Here is an 18,332-nt window from a genome sequence, read left to right on the forward strand (position 1 = left end):
CCTACCTAAACCCTGCTTGCGCGGCCCCGCCTCCCTCTTTGGCCACGCCCCGGGTCCTGGGCCCGCCCCTACTCTTACACCACTCAGCGACACCCCGCTAGGCCCCGCCTTCCTCCTGGCCCCCTCCCTACCCCAGACCCAGGCGCCGCCCCCGAGCGTCTTCTACCCTGACCTGTTCTTCGAGTCTCCGCTCGGCCCCGCCCTTCTGCCCTGACCACGCCCCTGAGGCCTGGCCCGGATCCTGCTCGGCCCCACCTTCGAGTCCCCGCCCCCTTCTTGGCCTTGGCCCCACCCACCCCTCCAGGCCCCGCCCTCAGCCCCCTTCCGGGCTCCGAACCGGCTTCACCTTCGCCTTGGCTGGGCCCCGAGACCCCGCCTCCCGCTTCAGGACCGTTGGCACCGGCCTAACGGTTCCACCACGTCAGCCGCCCTGGATGCCCGCGGCCTGCCCCAGGCAGCCTGGCCCCTCCCTGCCTGTCCTGCGCCGGTGAGCAGCGGGTGCTCCCACTGCTGTGCGTCCCCGGGAGCGGGCGCACCCTCTCTGGGTTCCACCCGGGCTGAGAGCTGGGGTCGTGGCAGCGAGGGTAGAGAGGTCGCCCCTAGAGGTTAGCGCGGTCGGGGCTCGGGGGCGGGTGCGGACAGCCCTGGACTCTGGAGCCCTGTCCACGGTGGTCCTGTGCCTCTGTGGCTGCGGGAAGACGGGGTGGGGGGCTTCCGAGTAATGGGGCGTCCCGGTTAGTGAGGGGGCAGGAAGCCAGCGCTGTGTCTGTGTCTGTTTCTGCCCCCAGATACACTTTGAGTGGATTCTGGCCATTTGAGCATTCTCTCCAACTCTCCGACACCCAGTCTGCCCCCACAGGGGTCTCCCCCACCACTCCCCTGTCCCACAGCCTAAACCCCTCTTCGCCCTGAACCTCCCTTTTCCTCATATGGTGAATGGGCACTGGCCCCGCTCAGACTCCCAGGAGCACCAGAGCTGGCCCTGAGCCAAGTCCTGCCCCACCAGGACCTGGGGACACAGGTGACTCAGACCTGACTCAGGAAGGCTCAGGTCCTGCTAGCATCTGCGGAAGTGGTGAGAAGGTGATCAGAGCTGGGATGGGGGACTCCCCAGGCAGAGGGGCACCCCAGAGGAGGCACAGGGCCCAGCCTGGTCGGGCTGGGAAGTATGAACGGAGCCCAGAAGGGTGAGGGCAGGTGCACCGGACGGCCGGAACCCAGGAGCAGGGGCTTGGTGAGGAGGGCACTGCTAGAGAGTTGGCAGGTGGGGGGCCAGTTGCTAGCGTCTAGGGCTGGTTTGCCCATTCCTCATAGGGGGCCAAACCAGGGCCCCCAGTGCAGAGCTAGAGCCAGACCCACATTCCTAAACCTGCTAGTGGAGAAGATTCCAGGATCTTCCGATGATGTGCTGTCTGCCTCCATCACCCCCATCAGAGTTGTGCTGCCCAGCCGGGGGGTGAGGAGGGGGGATGGCCATGCCTGACCCTCACGCTGTGTTTTGAGATATAACGTATAGCCCGGGGGTCCCATCCAGTCAGTCAACAGACGACTGAGCCTCTAAGCTGGTGCCGCGTGGGAGAGGGGCAGGAGGCCGTCAGCGAAACCAGGAGGAGGTGAGGGTGGTCCTTCCAGGAAAGGCGAGGTGTGGGGAGTAGTGGCCGGAGTCTGGCATGGCCGGTGGTAGAGTCCTTCTAGGCTGAACTGGCAGGAGGCAACGCGGGTGGCTGCTGGGGGACACTGGCAGATGGATTGTTGCAGGTTTGGGGATCCTCTTGGGGTTCCCTGGGTCTCAGGGTGTCCAAGGCAAGACACAGAGCCAATGGCTGGACGTTCAGAGCCTGGGGGGAGGCTGCAGATGACTGTGGGAGGTAGCATTTGAGAGGGTCGACCCCTAGGCTGTGAGCTCCTTGAATACGAGTGGTACCCAGCAAGAGCTGGGGCCGCTGCGGTGACCCAGGGCCCCTCTCTCCCACAGCCCCACCAGCATGGGCAGCCTCGCCCAGAGAGAAGATCTCCAAGATGATGAGGACAAGAACTCAGGTGCTGATCCTGGTTGGAGGGGGTGGTGCAGGTGGAAGGGATTACGAAGCTCAGGGCTGGCAAGGCGCAGCGGCTCTCGCCTGTAATCCCCGCACTTTGGGAGGTCGAGGTGGGTGGATCACTTGAGGTCAGGGGTTGGAGACCAGCCTGGGCAACATGGGAGAAACCCCGTTTCTACTAAAAGTACGAAAATTAGCTGGGCGTGGTGGCGTATGCCTGTAATTCCAGCTACTCGGGAGGCTGAGACAGGAGAATCACTTGAACCCAGAAGGCGGAGATTGCAGTGAGCCGAGATTGTGCTACTGCACTCCAGCCTGGGTGACAGAGCGAGACTCCATCTCAAAAAAAAAAAAAAGTACAGGGCTGAGGCTGAGATGGGGTGGGGCCCCCCAAACCTGCACGTCAGGCCTTGCCTAGGATTCTCATTTGGTTTCTATAGTCTCCAACCCTAGTACTGACTGGGTTTGGGGTATTTGACTCAGGATTTGGGGGCTGCATGCCCAGAAAGATCTGGGCTGCTGGCTGGATGTATGCCCTTGGAGACCCGAGAGCCCATCACCGAGCCTTAGTTTGCCTCCCTCTGTAAAATGTATAGGCCTGAACGGGTCTCCCAGGGCCTGTTCTCTGCGTCTCGGGACTGGCCTATGGCCGGGGGTTTGGGGGAGGTAGCTACTCTCACAATCCACTTGTGCCCACGCCAACTATGGGCAAGGGTCTGGTAGGTCCCTAGGTGGTGCCCGCTGCCCGACTGTCTTTACGGGCTCCGACATCTCGGGCCTCCCCGGCACCTGGGTCCCTCGGGCCCCATTAGCCCTCCTCTGGGCGGTGGTTAGGGGTGTTTTTTCTGGCCCTTGAGCTCCAGCGACGCCCGGCTCTGCCCTCGTTACAGCATTCACCTGGGAGGTCCAGGCCAATAACCGCGCCTACAACGCGCAGTTCAAGGAGAAGGTGTTCCTGTGCTGGCGGAGGAAGAAATGCAAGGTGGGCAGCCCCTCTCGTGCTTCCCCGGCCCCCAGAGGAGCTGCCGTGGCACCCCTGGGGAATCTACTTTTTGCACCTCTTGAGTCCTGCCTCCGCTTGTATTTGCTTGATATTTTTCTTTTCTTTCTTTTTTTTTTTTTTCTGTTTTGTTTTGAGACGGAGTCTCGCTCTGTCGACCAGGCTGGAGTGCAGTGGCACGATCTCGGCTCACTGCAACCTCTGCCTCCAGGGCTCAAGCAATTCTCCTGCTCCGCCTCTCGAGTAGCTGGAATTACAGGCGCCCGCCACCACACCCGGCTAATTTTTGTGTTTTTAGTAGAGACAGGGTTTCACCATATTGGCCAGGCTGGTCTCAAACTCCTTCACTCAGGTGATCCACCTGCCTCGGCCTCCCAAAGTGCTGGGACTACAGGTGTGAGCCACCGCGGCCAGCCTCTTTTTTTTTTTTCTGTTTTGTTTTGAGACAGAGTCTTGCTCTGTCGCCCAGGCTGGAGTGCAGTGGCGAGATCTCAGCTCACTGCAACCTCCACCTCCCAGGTTCAAGCGATTCTCCTGCCTGAGACTCCTGAGTAGCTGGGATTACAGGCACCCACCACCATGTCCCTCTAATTTTTTGCATCTTTAGTAGAGATGGGGTTTCATCATGTTGGTCAGGCTAGTCTGGAACTCCTGACCTCAAGTGATCCACCTGCCTTGACCTCCCAAAATGCTGGGATTACAGGAGTGAGCCACCACATCTGGCCAGGATTTTTATTTTCATCTCGAGGACCGAAGCGCCCGTCCTAACCAAATCACTGATTTGGTGCAAGAATTCTGGGTATCTCATTTGCCCTGTCCCAGTGCACGTGACGGTAAGTTAATACCCAACCTGAAAGTACAACGTGTGCATCGGACCCTGAAATCCTCCTGGGTGTCCTGCTTTGGGAAATGCTGGTCACAGCTCAGTGAGTCTTTGCACTCAGTAGAAGCTCAATTAATGCTGGCTCCAGGCTTTTGCATTACTGAGCAGGTGCTCAGTCAATGCTGCCCGGGGCCTTGTATTCAGCAGGTGCTCAGTAAATGCTGCCCTGAGGCCTTGTATTAAGCAGGTGCTCAGTAAATGCTGCCCGGGGCCTTGTATTCAGCAGGTGCTCAGTAAATGCTGCCCTGACTAGTATTCAGGAGGTGCTCAGTAAATGCTGCCCTGAGGCCTTGCATTCAGGAGGTGCTCAGTAAATGCTGCCCAGGGCCTTGCATTCAGGAGGTGTTCAGTAAATGCTGCCCGGGGCCTTGCATTCAGGAGGTGTTCAGTAAATGCTGCCTGGGGCCTTGTATTCAGCAGGTGCTCAGTAAATGCCGCCTGGAGCCTTGCATTCAGGAGGTGCTCAGTAAATGCTGCCTGGGGTCTTGTATTCAGCAGGTGCTCAGTAAATGCTGCCCTGAGGCCTTGCATTCAGGAGGTGCTCAGTAAATGCTGCCCAGGGCCTTGCATTCAGGAGGTGCTCAGCAAATGCTGCCCGGGGCCTTGCATTCAGCAGGTGCTCAGTAAATGCTGCCCTGGGGCCTTGCATTCAGGAGGTGCTCAGTAAAAGGTGGCTTCAAGTCTTTGCATTCAATAACTAATTAACCCTGGCTCCAAGTTTTGCATTCAGCATGTGCTCAGTAAATGCTGGCTTAAGGTCTTGCATTTATTAATAATGCTGGCTTGAAACTTTGCATTCAGCAGGTGCTCAGTAGGTGCTTAATGAATGGTGTCCCATAGCCCAGAGGATTCTGGGCGAGGCCAAGTGGGGCAGCTCTGGCCTTGGGCACCCCCATCCCCTGGCCTGGAAGGCACCCCCCTGCCACGTGGCCTGCGGCTCTCGTTCCAGACCAACGTCATCCGCACGGCCAAGTACAACTTCTTCTCGTTCCTGCCGCTGAACCTGTATGAGCAGCTCCACCGGGTGTCCAACCTGTACTTCCTCCTCATCATCATCCTGCAGGTGAGGCATGTCGCCTCCTGCAGGAGGTCCCCCCCTAGCCACCTGGCAGCATCGATGTATTTGTCTATGTGATGGGTGGGTTCATGTCCCGCTCCCCACAGACTGGGACCCTCATCGCTGAGTCCCTACTACCCTGCCCAGGGCCTGGCACACAAGAGGTGCTCAATACACGTTGAATGACGAAGGTGGATGGACGGACCCTCCAGGTCTGATGACGGCACCCTCTCCACGCCCCGCTGGCTCCTGCTGGGCAGGGCTGGGTGTCGGGAGGCATAGCCGTTCCCCAGCCTAGACAGCCTCGGCCACGCAGCTCCCCTAGCCCCCGCCCTCCTAGCTGACCTCAGAGGTGAGGGGGAAGGAGGAGCCCAGAGCATCTTCTGGAGACCTGCAGAGCCACATCCTGGTACCTGGGTGGTCCAGGCCAGCGTGGGGCCGGCATCCGGCCAGGGGCGCTGTTTTCAGAGCACCCACCCTCACCCAACATCTCATTTCTGTTCTGGATAGAGAGGTTCTCCTTTTATCCATCAAGTCATTCAGCATTAATGGAGTACCTACTGTGTGCAGGCCACTGGCCGGCACCGGGGTGGGGGATGGTGGAGCTCACACCTGCAGGGCGACCTGGGGAAGCAGGAACATGGGAGGGAGGGGGAGCAGTGCAGGCCAAGCTTGGGGCTGGGGAAGGCTCCCTGGAGGAGGCAACGTGGGAGCTGGGCTTGGACAGGAGAAGACGAGTTTGCTGGGGAGACGAGGCATGTGGGAGAAGTTCCAGGCAGGTGGAGGGATGCCGGGGGTTTGTCCCAAGGGCTGGGGGGTGCCAGTGATGGCTGGAGCCCGGCCAAGGTGGCCAGCAGATGGTGTCACATGGTGCGGAGCTGGGTTGGCTTGGTGGAAGGGCAGGGGACGGGGGAGGGGCCTGGTGTGACCCTTCCTGTGGCCCCCTCCACGTCAGAGCATTCCCGACATCTCCACACTGCCCTGGTTCTCGCTCGGCGCCCCCATGGTCTGCCTCCTCTTCATCCGTGCCGCCCGGGACCTGGTGGACGACATCGTGAGTGCTGTTGGACGCAGCTGCCTGGGGGAGGGGGCGGGGACAGGGTGGGGTCTCTTGAGCCTGGGTGAGAGTGAGAGTGGGAGAGGGCTGGACTTCCTGGAGCATTAGGGTAACATGGGCCTGGGAGCCTCAGCTGTTGGGGCTACATTGTCCTTATCCACTAGCACCCACACTGGGGAGGTGCCGCTGGTGGCACTGGCTCCATCGGCTGTGTGGTTTTGGGGCCGTTGAACTTTGGTGGGGTGGTGGTCTGGCAGGCACCAGGTGGTGGGCAGCACACCTGTCTTCTCGCCGACAGCAGTGGGTCCAGTGGTCCCCATGCCTGGGATCCCTGGGCAGACACAACATGGCATGGGGCCAGCGGACAGGGACCCCGTGTTGCGGGTGGGCACTGCTGGGCTGCGGTGTGGCAGCGGCCTGGGCAGGGGCAGGAGAGGCTGGACGGTCTTTCTGATCCTTTCCCTCCTGGCCCAGGGGAGACACAAGAGTGACAGAGCCATCAACAACAGACCCTGCCAGATTCTAATGGGGAAGAGGTGAGGCTGGGGCTGCAGCTGGGGATCCACGGGGACACAGGGCTCCAGCCCAGCAGGGTCATCGGCCTCGGCAGGGCAGGGTGCCTGGCCAAGTGTCCGTCACCTTCCATGCTCCCTGGTCTCCCGGCTGGTTGAGTCTGACAGGAACTGGGCCTGCATTCATTAGGCGTTTGGCTGGGGTGAGGACAGAGGCCAAGGCCCTGATGGCGAACCCTTGCAAAGCTTAGGGCTGGGGCGATGGGGAGGACAAGGAAAGTCTGAAGAGGACGTGGGTGCAGGACCCTGGAGGTCACTGGCTGGGAGCGTGGACCCGCGGGGAGTCGGGTGGGAGGCCGGGGAAGGCTTCGGAGGGAGCAGAGGCCTGGAGGTGGGGACTGCAGCCGCAGGCCCCACGACATCCTGTTCCTCTGCTCTCCCCGTGTGGGGAGGGTCGGCAGAGGGAGGGGCCTCCTTCGCAACCTCCTCTCCCCGCAGCTTCAAGCGGAAGAAATGGCAGAATCTGTGCGTAGGGGATGTGGTCTGTCTCCACAAGGACAACATCGTCCCGGTGAGCTGGGGTTGACCCTGAGGTCCCAGAACCACGCCCCCGCAGCGAGAGCGCCCCTCCCAGGGTGGGGAGGGCTGCCACACCCCCAACTTGTCTTGCATCCCCTTGCAACGCTGCGCCCCCCTCCTCCCCAGGCTGACATGCTCTTGCTGGCCAGCACGGAGCCCAGCAGCCTGTGCCACGTGGAGACGGTGGACATTGACGGGTGAGGAGCTGTGGCATCGCTGGGGACCCTGGGGGTGGGGCACATGGCCCCGAGGAGCCTCCTTCCCCGATCACCAAGGAGGCAGCCAGCCAAGGTCACCCAGAGACTCTGGTCACTCACCCCATGAGTGTCTGGGGGGTGGGTGCTGCCAGGCACTGAGGGGAGGAAGACGCCCACTCTCCCCATTGTTTCATTGCTGGAGGCCCCACTGTGTGCAGCCTAGGCCCTGGCCTCAGCACTTTGGCAAACGTGCTGTGTGGCCTTGGGCAAGGCCTTCTCCCTCTCTGGACCTCAGCCATCCGACTGGCAGCTGGCAAACTAGTAGGTGCTCAGTGAAAATGTCTGAGTGACTCCAGAAGGGGTCCAGGGGCTCCTCAAAGCAATCGTCACCTCCATTTGCACCTCTCTTTTCACCTCCCTCCTCTCCTCGTCACCAGGGAGACCAACTTGAAGTTCAGACAGGCCCTGATGGTCACCCACAAAGAACTGACCTCTGTAAAGAAGATGGCGTCCTTTCAAGGTGAGCGGCATTGAGCAGGGAGTCACGTCCCCCAAATCTGTAAAAGTTAAACGTTAGGGTATTTTGTTGTTATTACTGTTTTACAAAAAAATGTGCTGGCCAGGCCCAGTGGCTCATGCCTGGAATCCCAGCACTTTGGGAGGCTGAGGCAGGAGAATCACTTGAGCCCAGGAATTCAAGACCAGCCTGGGCAACATCGCGAGACCCCATCTCCACAAAAAATAAAACGATTAGGTGGGCGTGGTGGCATGTGCTGGTGGTCCCAGCTACTTGGGAGGCTGAGGTGGGAGGCTCGCTTGAGCCCAGGGAGGCTGAGGCTGCAGTGAACTGTGATCACATCACTGCACTCAGCCTGGGCAACAGAGTGAGGCCCCTGTGTCAAAACCACAAATAAAATGCGACATTCTGTTAAGTGTAAAATTTAACCACAACGCAGTCACGTTTGGTTGTTTCATTGAAAAGGCACCTGCGTGCATGGGCTGGCGATTCCTGTGGCGGGAAAGGCCTCTAAGAACGGAGTGCTGACCCCGCCCCACTGCTTGGCTGTTTATTTTTCTTTTCTTTTCTTTTTGAGATGGAGTTTCGCTCCTGTTGCCCAGGCTGGAGTGCAGTGGCATAATTTCGGCTCACAGCAACCTCCACCTCCTGGGTTCAAGTGTTTCTCCTGCCTCAGCCTCCTGAGTAGCTGGGATTACAAGCACCTGCCACCACGCCTGGCTAATTTTTGTATTTTTAGTACAAATGGGGTTTCATCATATTGGTCAGGCTGGTCTCGAACTCCTGACCTCAGGTGATCCACCTGTCTTGGCCTCTGAAAGTGCTGGGATTATAGGTGTGAGCCACCGCGCCCAGCCAGCTCCCTTATTTAATGCCATCAGGGCACAGAATCATAGACGGGCAGTGACTCTTCCTCTGGCACTCCTCCCAGGGTGAGCCAGAGGCCCTGGCCTCCTCCCTCTGCCCCAGCATTCTCACCGGGCATGGACCCACTTTTCAGAGGAAGAGACTGAGGTTCAGAGAGGTAGCCTGAGGTGTGGGCTTGCCCTGTAGTTCCTCTGCCCTCTGGCCATCCCACCATGGATGTCTCCGGTTCCTACATTCAGGACGGAGTCAGGCTCCCCATCCCTAAGACGTGATGGGGAAGCAGATGAGGACTCTTCAGGAACCCTGTGGCCCCTCTCCCTTCTGGGGTCCCAACCCACGCCCCATTGTTGTTTTAACCCTCACCGAATGCTGCCCGGGCCAGTCCGCGTGGTCCCAACCTGTTTCCTCCAGCGGAAGTGAGGACATTGCAGGGTGTCGGGGAATGGGAGGTGGTGGTGGTGGACGGGCTCCAGCACCCAGGAGGAGGTTCATCGATCAGGTGTCCCTTCTCCTCTTCCCTCTTGACACATTTACTGAGCACCTACTGTGTGCAGGTGCTGGGCCCTGCCCTGGGGTCAGAGTGTGGCTGAGACGAGGCTGGCGCCCGTTCTCAGGGAGCTCACAGACAGTAACAATGGCTTTGCACGAATAAACGTCGTGTCACGTGCTGGGATCAGAACCTCTAGGGAGGGAGCTAGGAGCTAGGAGGGGCTGATCTGGCTGGAGGATCAGAGAAGTGTGAGTCCCTGTGGAAGGAAAAACCTGCCCAAAGTCCCTGAGGCCAGGCGGGGACAGGAAGGCTTTGGAGCCTTCCTGAGGCAGCCCTGTGCTGGGGCGCCAGTGGGCAAGTTTGGGGCACTGAGGGGCTTATGAGGGTGGCCAGAATGTTCTCACCTGCACCCGGCGCAGGGCACCTGGGGAGGAGGGCTGAGCCCGCTGACCACTGACCACCTGGCTGCCCACAGGCACGGTGACGTGTGAAGCACCCAACAGCCGGATGCACCACTTCGTGGGGTGCCTGGAATGGAACGACAAGAAATACTCCCTGGACATTGGCAACCTCCTCCTCCGAGGCTGCAGGATTCGCAACACAGACACCTGCTATGGAATGGTCATTTATGCTGGTACGGCCGCTCCAGGGTCCTGGAGTGGGAGCTGTCCTGATGGGGGCGTGGTGGATGGATGTGGGGATGGGTGCATGGATGGATAGACAAATAGATGGGTAGATGGGTGGGTGGGTGGATGGATGTGGGGATGGGTGGGTGGATGGGTGCATGGATGGATAGACAAATAGATGGGTAGATGGGTGGTGGGTGGATGGATGTGGGGATGGTGGGTGGATGGTGCATGGATGGATAGACAAATAGATGGGTAGATGGGTGGGTGGGTGGGTGGGTGGATGGATGTGGGGATGGGTGGGTGGATGGGTGCATGGATGGATAGACAAATAGATGGGTAGATGGGTGGTGGGTGGATGGATGTGGGGATGGGTGGGTGGATGGGTGCATGGATGGATAGACAAATAGATGGGTAGATGGGTGGGTGGGTGGATGGATGTGGGGATGGGAGGGTAGATGGACAGACAAATAGATGAGTAGATGGGGGCATGGTGGATGGATGTGGGGATGGGTGAGTGATGGGTGGGTGGATGGGTGGGTGGATGGGTGGGTGGATGGACGGGTGGGTGGACGAGTGGGTAGGGGGGTGGATGGATGGATAGATGGATACATGTTTGCAAATCCTGCAGGTTTTGACACAAAAATTATGAAGAACTGTGGCAAGATCCATTTGAAGAGAACCAAGCTAGACCTCCTGATGAACAAGCTGGTGGTTGTGGTGAGCTGCCAACAAGTGCCCCTGCCCCAGGAACACAGAGGAGGGTCGGTCAGGGATGTCACCTTCCAGGCCTCAGTTTCCTTCTTCTGCAAAACGTGCAGCCTGATCCTGTGGGCAGGTCTTTGGGCCAGAAAATCTTTCATTAAAGTAATTTTTTAAAAAAAGTTTTATAAAATAATAATGATTATTTATTTAAATTATTATTATTTTTAGAGATAGAGTCTTGCTTTGTCACCCAGGCTGGAGTGCAGTGGCACAATCTTGGCTCACTGCAACCTCTGCCTCCTGGGTTCAAGCGATTCTCCTGCCTCAGCCTCTCGAGTAGCTGGGATATAGGTGCTTGCCACCACTCCTGGCTGATTTTTTTGTATTTTAGTAGAAATGAGGTTTCACTATGTTGCCCAGGCTGGTCTTGAACTCCTGAGCTCAAGCAATCTGCCCTCCTCAGCCTCCCAAAGTGCTGGGATTACAGGCATGAGCCACCGTCCCTGGCCAAAGTAAATATTTCCTTTTTAGGCTGGGAGAGATGGCTTATGCCTGTAATCCCAGCACATTCTGGGACCGAGGTGGGCGGATCACCTGAGTTTGGGAGTTTGAGACCAGCCTGAACAACATGGTGAAACCCCGTCTCTACAGAAAATTGAAAGTTAGCTGTGCATGGTGGCAGGCACCTGTAATCCCAGCTACTTGGGAGGCTGAGGCAGGAGAATCACTTGAATCCTGGAGGTGGAGGTTGCAGTGAGCTGAGATTGTGCCACTGCACTCCAGCCTGGGCAACAGAGCAAGACTCTGTCTCAATAAATAAATAAACAAACAAACAAACAAACAAATAAATAAATAAATGTTTTTCGGCCGGGCCCAGTGGCTCACGTCCGTAATCCCAGCACTTTGGGAGGCCGAGGCGAATGGATCACGTGGTCAGGAGATCTAGACCATCCTGGCTAACACGGTGAAACCCCGTCTCTACTAAAAATACAAAAAATTAGCCAGGCGTGGTGGTGGGCGCCTGTAGTCCCAGCTACTCAGGAGGCTGAGGCAGAGAATCGCGTGAACTGGGGAGGCAGAGCTTGTGTGAGCTGAGATCGTGCCCCTGCACTCCAGCCTGGGCGACAGAGCGAGACTCCCTCTCAAAAAATAAAAAAGTAAATAAACAAATGTTTTTCGATCTCACTGTATTGCCCAGGATGGAGTGCGGTGGCACCATGATGGCTCACTGCAGCCTCCTAGGCTCAAGCGATCCTCTGGCCTCAGCTTCCTGGGCAGCTGAGACTACAGGTGTGCGTCACCATGCCTGACTAATGTATTTCTTAAATTTTTCATCTAGATGAGGTCTCACTTTGTTGCCCAGGCTGGTCTTGAACTCCTGACCTCAAGCCACCCGCCTGCCTCAGCCTCCCGAAGTGCTGAGGTTACAGGCGTGAGCCACCGTGCCCAGCCCCAGCCTTATGTTTGTGTTCACCCCATTCCGATGTCAGAGTGGGGGACCCCTGCCCCCGTCACCCACCCCGTCATGTCCGCCTTCCAGATCTTCATCTCCGTGGTGCTTATCTGCCTGGTGTTGGCCTTCAGCTTCGGTTTCTCCGTCACAGAATTCAAAGACCAGCACTACTACCTCTCAGGGCTGCACGGGAGCAGTGTGGCTGCAGAGTCCTTCTTCATCTTCTGGGGCTTCCTCATCCTGCTCAGTGTCACCATCCCGATGTCCATGTTCATCCTGTGAGTCCCTGCCGGCCACGCGCCCGGTGCAGACACAGAACAGGGAGGCATGGGGAATGGCGCACAGCAGGCGGGGCTGACCGTGACCCCGAGTGCCTCTGCAGGTCCGAGTTCATCTACCTGGGGAACAGCGTCTTCATCAACTGGGACGTGCAGATGTACTACCAGCCGCAAGACGTGCCCGCCAAGGCCCGCAGCACCAGCCTCAATGACCACCTGGGCCAGGTGGAATACATCTTCTCGGACAAGACGGGCACACTCACGCAGAACATCTTGACCTTCAACAAGTGCTGCATCAACGGTCGCGTCTATGGTGCGGCCCTGACACCTGAGCTCCCGGCTGGGTCCTCCATCTCCAAGGAGCTTGGGGTGCACGAGAACCAGAGCCACGTCTGGCCCCATGCCCAGCACCCCCGCCCGAATCAGAACCAGGGAACTGTAGCAAGATGGCGTGGTTTTTTTTTTAGAGGGGGCCAGCAAACTTTTTTTTTTTTCTCTTTGAGACGGAGTTCTGTTCTCGTTGCCCAGGCTGGAGTGCAGTGATGAGATATCGGCTCACTGCAACCTCCACCTCCCGGGTTGATTTTTCTGCCTCGGCCTCCCAAGTAGCTGGGATTACAGTTGCATGCCATCCCGCCTGGCTAATTTTTGTATTTTTTTTCAGATGGGGTTTCACCATGTTGCCCAGGCTGGTCTCGAACTCCTGACTTCAGGTGATCCGCCTACTTCAGCCTCCAAAATATTGGCATTACAGGCATTTCCCACCACACCTAGCCAAACTTTTAAACAGTGTATATATATATATATTATATATATATATATATATATATATATATTTTTTTTTTTTTTGAGATGGGGCTTTGCTCTGTCGCCCAGGCTGGAGTGCAGTGGTACAATCATAGTTCACTGCAGCCTGGAATTCCTGGGCTTAGGCAATCTTTCCACTTCGCTTCCCAAGTAGCCAGGACTACAGGAGTGTGCCACCATATTCAGCTTATTTTTGTATTTTTTGTCAAGACAGGGTATCCCTATGTTGCCCGGGCTAGTCTTGAATTCCTGGACTTAAGCCATCTGCCCGCCTCCGCTTCCCAAAGCGCTGGAATTACAGATGTGAGGATGTGAGCCACCATGCCTGGCCACTATTCTTCTTTTGACTCTCACAAGCCTTTATTTGTGAATGCTGAAATTCGAATTTCTTGAGTATTTCCCAGATTGCAAAACAGTATTTTTTTTTTGAGACGGAGTCTCTGCCCAGGCTGGAGTGCGGTGGTGTGATCTCGGCTCACTACAAGCTCCGCCTCCTGGGTTCATGCCATTCTGCCTCAGCCTCCCAGCCTCAGCACCCGCCACCACACCTGGCTAATTTTTTTGTATTTTCAGTAGAGACGGGGTTTCACCATGTTAGCCAGGATGGTCTCGATCTCCTGACCTCGTGATCCGCCCGCCTCGGCCTCCCAAAGTGCTGGGATTACAGGCATGAGCCACCGCGCCCGGCCACAAAATAATATTCTTCTTGCTGTTTTTGTTCCTGACCATTTAAAAATCCAAAAGCAATTCTTAGCTCACAGGCTGTACAAAAACTGACTATGTGGTGGGGTGTAGTTTGACAGCCCCGGATCTAATTTATAACCAGGGCACATGGTTTGAACTGGGTCATAATTTAGTGTAGTGAGAAGTCCCCAAGAAATGGTTCAAGTTCAGCTATAGAAGAAGGGGCCCGAGGTTGAGGCGGGCAGATCACCTGAGGTCAGGAGTTTGAGAGCAGCCTGGCCAACATGGCAAAACCCTGTCTCTACTAAAAATACAAAAATTAGCCGGGCATGGTGGCGTGCACCTGTAGTCCCAGCTACTCAGGAGGCTGAGGCAGGAGAACTGCTTGTACCCAAAGGTGGAGGTTACAGTGAACCAAGGTCAAGCCACTGCACTCCAGCCTGGGTGATAGAGAGAGACCCCATCTCAAAAAAAAAAAAAAAAAAAAAGACACCACAAAGAGGTGGTGTGCACCTGTTGCCCCAGCAACTTGGAAGGCTGAAGAGGGAAGATGGCTTGAGCTCGGGAGGTTGAGGCTGCAGTGAGCTATGATTGCACCACTGCACTCCAGCCTGGGCCACAGAGTAGGACCCCATCTCTAAGAACAATAAAGAATAAAAAGTGACTGGGCACGATGGCTCACGCCTGTAATCCCAGCACTTCGGGAGGCTGAGGAGGGCGGATCATGAGGTCAGGAGTTTGAGACCAGCCTGGCCAACGTGGTGAAACCCCATCTCTACTAAAAATACAAAAATGAGCCAGGTGTGGTGACAGGCGCCTGTAATCCCAGCTACTCGGGAGGCTGAGACAGGAGAATGGCTTGAACCCAGGAGGCTGAGGTTGCAGTGAGCTGAGCTTGTGCCACTGCACTCCAGGCTGGGCGACAGAGCAGGACTCTGTCTCAAAAATAAAAAAATATAAATAAATTTAAAAAGGGAACAAAAACTCACCGCAGGAGTGGAAAACAAATTATGTCCCACAGAAGGGGCCGCATCCCGCTCCCGGTCGTCCTTTAGGGATCCCTTGGAGACAGGATGGGCGTGCTCCCCTCTTCCCCGCTTTCTGCGGATGGTGGAAACCGAGGTCAGCTTTCGCCCCAAGATGGCTGGGGGTGTCGGCTCCAGGGCCGCAGGCCTGGCTCGTGTGGCTGCCTCCGGTGGCCCCCAGACGCCTGAGACTAGGGGGCAGGGGCTGTGGGATCCCGAATGGGGGGCCTGTGGGAGCTGGGGCCTGAAGCCATGTCTTCCCCCAGGGCCGGATTCCGAGGCCAGGACCCGACCTAAGGTGAGCCTGCCCGCCCTGCAGCGCGGGACGGTGAGGGGGACGGGGCACAGGCAGTGGCCCGCCCACAGCCCCCGCGCCCCGCCGCCCCCAGGAGAACCCCTACCTCTGGAACAAGTTCGCCGACGGGAAGCTGCTTTTCTGCAACGCGGCTCTGCTGCACCTTGTGCGGAGCAACAGGGACACGGCGGTGCGGGAGTTCTGGCGCCTGCTGGCCATCTGCCACACGGTGATGGTGCGGAAGAGCCGCCGTGAGTGCCCCGGGCGCCTCCCCATCTCTGAGGCCGCTCGGCCCCGGGCACGGCAGTGTCCCCAGCCCCACCGCTCACCCAGCCCATCTTCCAGGGCTCCCTTCACCCGGCTTAGGGGGCGCTGAGGCCGGTGACCCCAGCCCCAGCTCGAGGGTGTCCGGGCCTGAAGCCCAGACGTGTTGCCCAGTACCGGGGCGGGAGGGCGCGTGTGTCATCCTCAGGGCTCCATAAAGGATGTCCAGACCTGCGGCGGGAGCCCGGGCGTGTATTGTTGAGCAGGAAGGTCGTCTCGACTCAAGTGCTCCCCTCCGTGCATTGGGCTGAGAGGTTGTCCAGGCGGGGATCCCCCGCCACAATCAAAGAAGGTGTAGCCCAGGCGGGACCCATCTCCTCCCTGCACTGTGGACCCCAAAACGGCCCCCTCCCCACCAGACCAGCTGTTGTACCAGGCGGCCTCCCCCGACGAGGGGGCGCTGGTCACCGCGGCCCGGAACTTCGGCTACGTGTTCCTGTCCCGCACCCAGGACACCATCACCATCGTGGAGCTGGGAGAGGAGCGGGTCTACCAGGTCCTGGCCATAATGGACTTCAACAGCATGCGCAAACGGATGTCGGTGCTGGGTGAGCCCCGCCGCCCAAGCCCTGGGGCCCCCCGAGGCGGGTGGGCAGACGGGGAGCCTCTGTGGGCAGCAGGGCCTGTTCCCCCACAGTCCGAAAGCCAGAGGGCACCATCTGCCTGTACACCAAGGGCGCCGACACGGTCATCTTCGAACGCTTGCACAGTAGAGGGGCAACGGAATTTGCCACAGAGGCGGCCTTGGCTGTGAGTCCCTGCAGGGAGGAAGGCTGGGTGTGTGTGTGTGTGTGTGTGTGTGTGTGTGTGTGGTGTGTGTGTGTGTGTGTGTGTGTGTGTGTGTGTGTGTGTAGGGACAGGAGGAAGAGGCAGGGGAGGAGACTGTACAGAGAAATGAATGGTTGCCGGTACCTGGGATGGCTATGTACAGTTGGGTAGGTTGTGCACTGTACAAAACACCCTCCCCTGGCAACACACAACACACACACAGGTTGGAAGGCAGCTGAACTCCAAAGTGTACCCCCACAGAGACAGTGTCTTTTTCTTTTCTTTTCTTTCCTTTTCTTTTTTTTGAGACAGAGTTTTGCTCTGTCGCCCAGGCTGGAGTGCAGTGGCATGGTCCTGGCTTGCTGTAACCTCCGCCTCCCAGGTTCAGGTGATTCTCCTGCCTCAGCCTCCCGAGGAGCTGGAATTACAAGCACACGCCACTGCACTCCAGCCTGGAGTGTCTACTCTCTGGGCCTGCCCAGTTTCCTCCCAGCCCCTAGAGGTCCCAACCCTGGGTCCGGCCTTTGAGAAATGAGGGGCCTAAAGCAGGGGCTCAGAGATCCCAAAATTGAGGGTCAGAGGAAGGGGCCTGGGACTGGGGGAGCCCAGGTTGGGGAAGGCTCTGGTGGGTGGACTGCATAGAAGGTCTTGAGAGATATTTAGAATTTGCTATGCAGGCCGGGTGTGGTGGATCCTGTCTGTAATCTCAGTGTTTTGAGGCTCAGGTGTGCAGCTTACTTGAGCCCTGGAGTTCGAGACCAGCCCAGGCAACATGGTGAAACCACCTCTATTTAAAGAATATATATATAGAAAGAAATTAGCCAGATATGATGGCATGCGCCTATGATCCCAGCCGTTTGGAAGGTAGAGACAGGAGAATCGCTTGAGCCCAGGAGTTCGAGGCTGCAGTCAGCTATGATCAAGCCACTGCACTCCAGCCTGGGTGACAAAGTGAGACCCTGTCCCCCATCCCCGAAAAATAAAAAAGAATTTGCTGTGCAAAGCGTAGGGAAGGTGTTCCTGGCAGGGAAATAGTCCTCCAAGAAAGTCTGGAGGCAAACGAGAGCTGAGAGTCTTGGGGTGGGAGCAGGTGTCTGAGACAGAGCAGGTGAGGAGCAGGGGCGGCTCAGTTTTCTTTTTTTTTGAAATGGAATCTTGCTCTGATATTCAGGCTTGAGTGCGATGGGGCAATCTCAGCTCACTGCAACCTCAGCCTCCCAGGTTCTAGGGATCCTCCCACCTCAGCCTCCTAAGTAGCTGGGATTCCAGGCATGCGCCACCACATCTGGCTAATTTTTTGTGTGTTTTGACTGGAGGCGGGGTTTCACCATGTTGGTCAGTCTGGTTTCAAACTCCCGGCCTCAAGTGATTCGCCTGCCTCAGCCTCCCAAAGTGCTGGGATTACAGCCATGAGCCACCACGCCCGGCCCTTTTCCCCACTCTCTATTTCTTTTTTCTATTTTTTTTTTTTTTTTTGAGACAGAGTTTTGCTCTGTCGCCCAGGCTGGAGTGCAGTGGCATGGTCCTGGCTTGCTGTAACCTCCGCCTCCCAGGTTCAGGTGATTCTCCTGCCTCAGCCTCCCGAGGAGCTGGAATTACAAGCACACGCCACTGCACTCCAGCCTGGAGTGTCTACTCTCTGGGCCTGCCCAGTTTCCTCCCAGCCCCTAGAGGTCCCAACCCTGGGTCCGGCCTTTGAGAAATGAGGGGCCTAAAGCAGGGGCTCAGAGATCCCAAAATTGAGGGTCAGAGGAAGGGGCCTGGGACTGGGGGAGCCCAGGTTGGGGAAGGCTCTGGGTGGGTGGACTGCATAGAAGGTCTTGAGAGATATTTAGAATTTGCTATGCAGGCCGGGTGTGGTGGATCCTGTCTGTAATCTCAGTGTTTTGAGGCTCAGGTGTGCAGCTTACTTGAGCCCTGGAGTTCGAGACCAGCCCAGGCAACATGGTGAAACCACCTCTATTTAAAGAATATATATATAGAAAGAAATTAGCCAGATATGATGGCATGCGCCTATGATCCCAGCCGTTTGGAAGGTAGAGACAGGAGAATCGCTTGAGCCCAGGAGTTCGAGGCTGCAGTCAGCTATGATCAAGCCACTGCACTCCAGCCTGGGTGACAAAGTGAGACCCTGTCCCCCATCCCCGAAAAATAAAAAAGAATTTGCTG

General features: G+C 57.4%; 1 protein-coding gene across 3 annotated transcripts in view; it reads left to right on the forward strand.

Moving 5' to 3' along the window:
- The first annotated feature begins 139 nt into the window (after positions 1 to 139).
- Positions 140 to 18,332, forward strand: part of ATP8B3 (ATPase phospholipid transporting 8B3) — a 28,807-nt gene continuing 10,614 nt past the window's right edge. The window contains exons 1-19 of one of the 3 annotated variants that reach the window (XM_033199900.1): positions 140 to 487; positions 789 to 1,075; positions 1,535 to 1,613; positions 1,976 to 2,022; positions 2,930 to 3,021; positions 4,872 to 4,985; positions 5,935 to 6,033; positions 6,511 to 6,572; positions 7,047 to 7,119; positions 7,254 to 7,324; positions 7,762 to 7,844; positions 9,674 to 9,832; positions 10,456 to 10,544; positions 12,070 to 12,260; positions 12,365 to 12,573; positions 15,043 to 15,074; positions 15,166 to 15,322; positions 15,755 to 15,943; positions 16,033 to 16,145. In XM_033199900.1, the coding sequence (XP_033055791.1) occupies positions 937 to 1,075; positions 1,535 to 1,613; positions 1,976 to 2,022; positions 2,930 to 3,021; positions 4,872 to 4,985; positions 5,935 to 6,033; positions 6,511 to 6,572; positions 7,047 to 7,119; positions 7,254 to 7,324; positions 7,762 to 7,844; positions 9,674 to 9,832; positions 10,456 to 10,544; positions 12,070 to 12,260; positions 12,365 to 12,573; positions 15,043 to 15,074; positions 15,166 to 15,322; positions 15,755 to 15,943; positions 16,033 to 16,145 (1,998 nt within the window). In that variant the 5' untranslated portion in view covers positions 140 to 487; positions 789 to 936. Of the gene's footprint in view, positions 488 to 788; positions 1,076 to 1,534; positions 1,614 to 1,975; positions 2,041 to 2,929; positions 3,022 to 3,752; positions 3,873 to 4,871; positions 4,986 to 5,934; positions 6,034 to 6,510; positions 6,573 to 7,046; positions 7,120 to 7,253; positions 7,325 to 7,761; positions 7,845 to 9,673; positions 9,833 to 10,455; positions 10,545 to 12,069; positions 12,261 to 12,364; positions 12,574 to 15,042; positions 15,075 to 15,165; positions 15,323 to 15,754; positions 15,944 to 16,032; positions 16,146 to 18,332 lie in introns of those variants that run through there. The other 2 variants (XM_033199901.1, XM_033199902.1) reach the window with 2 other exon arrangements.

The sequence above is a fragment of the Trachypithecus francoisi genome, unplaced genomic scaffold (assembly GCF_009764315.1).
Source record: "Trachypithecus francoisi isolate TF-2019V2 unplaced genomic scaffold, Tfra_2.0 Lachesis_group5, whole genome shotgun sequence".
NCBI classification, from domain to species: domain Eukaryota; kingdom Metazoa; phylum Chordata; class Mammalia; order Primates; family Cercopithecidae; genus Trachypithecus; species Trachypithecus francoisi.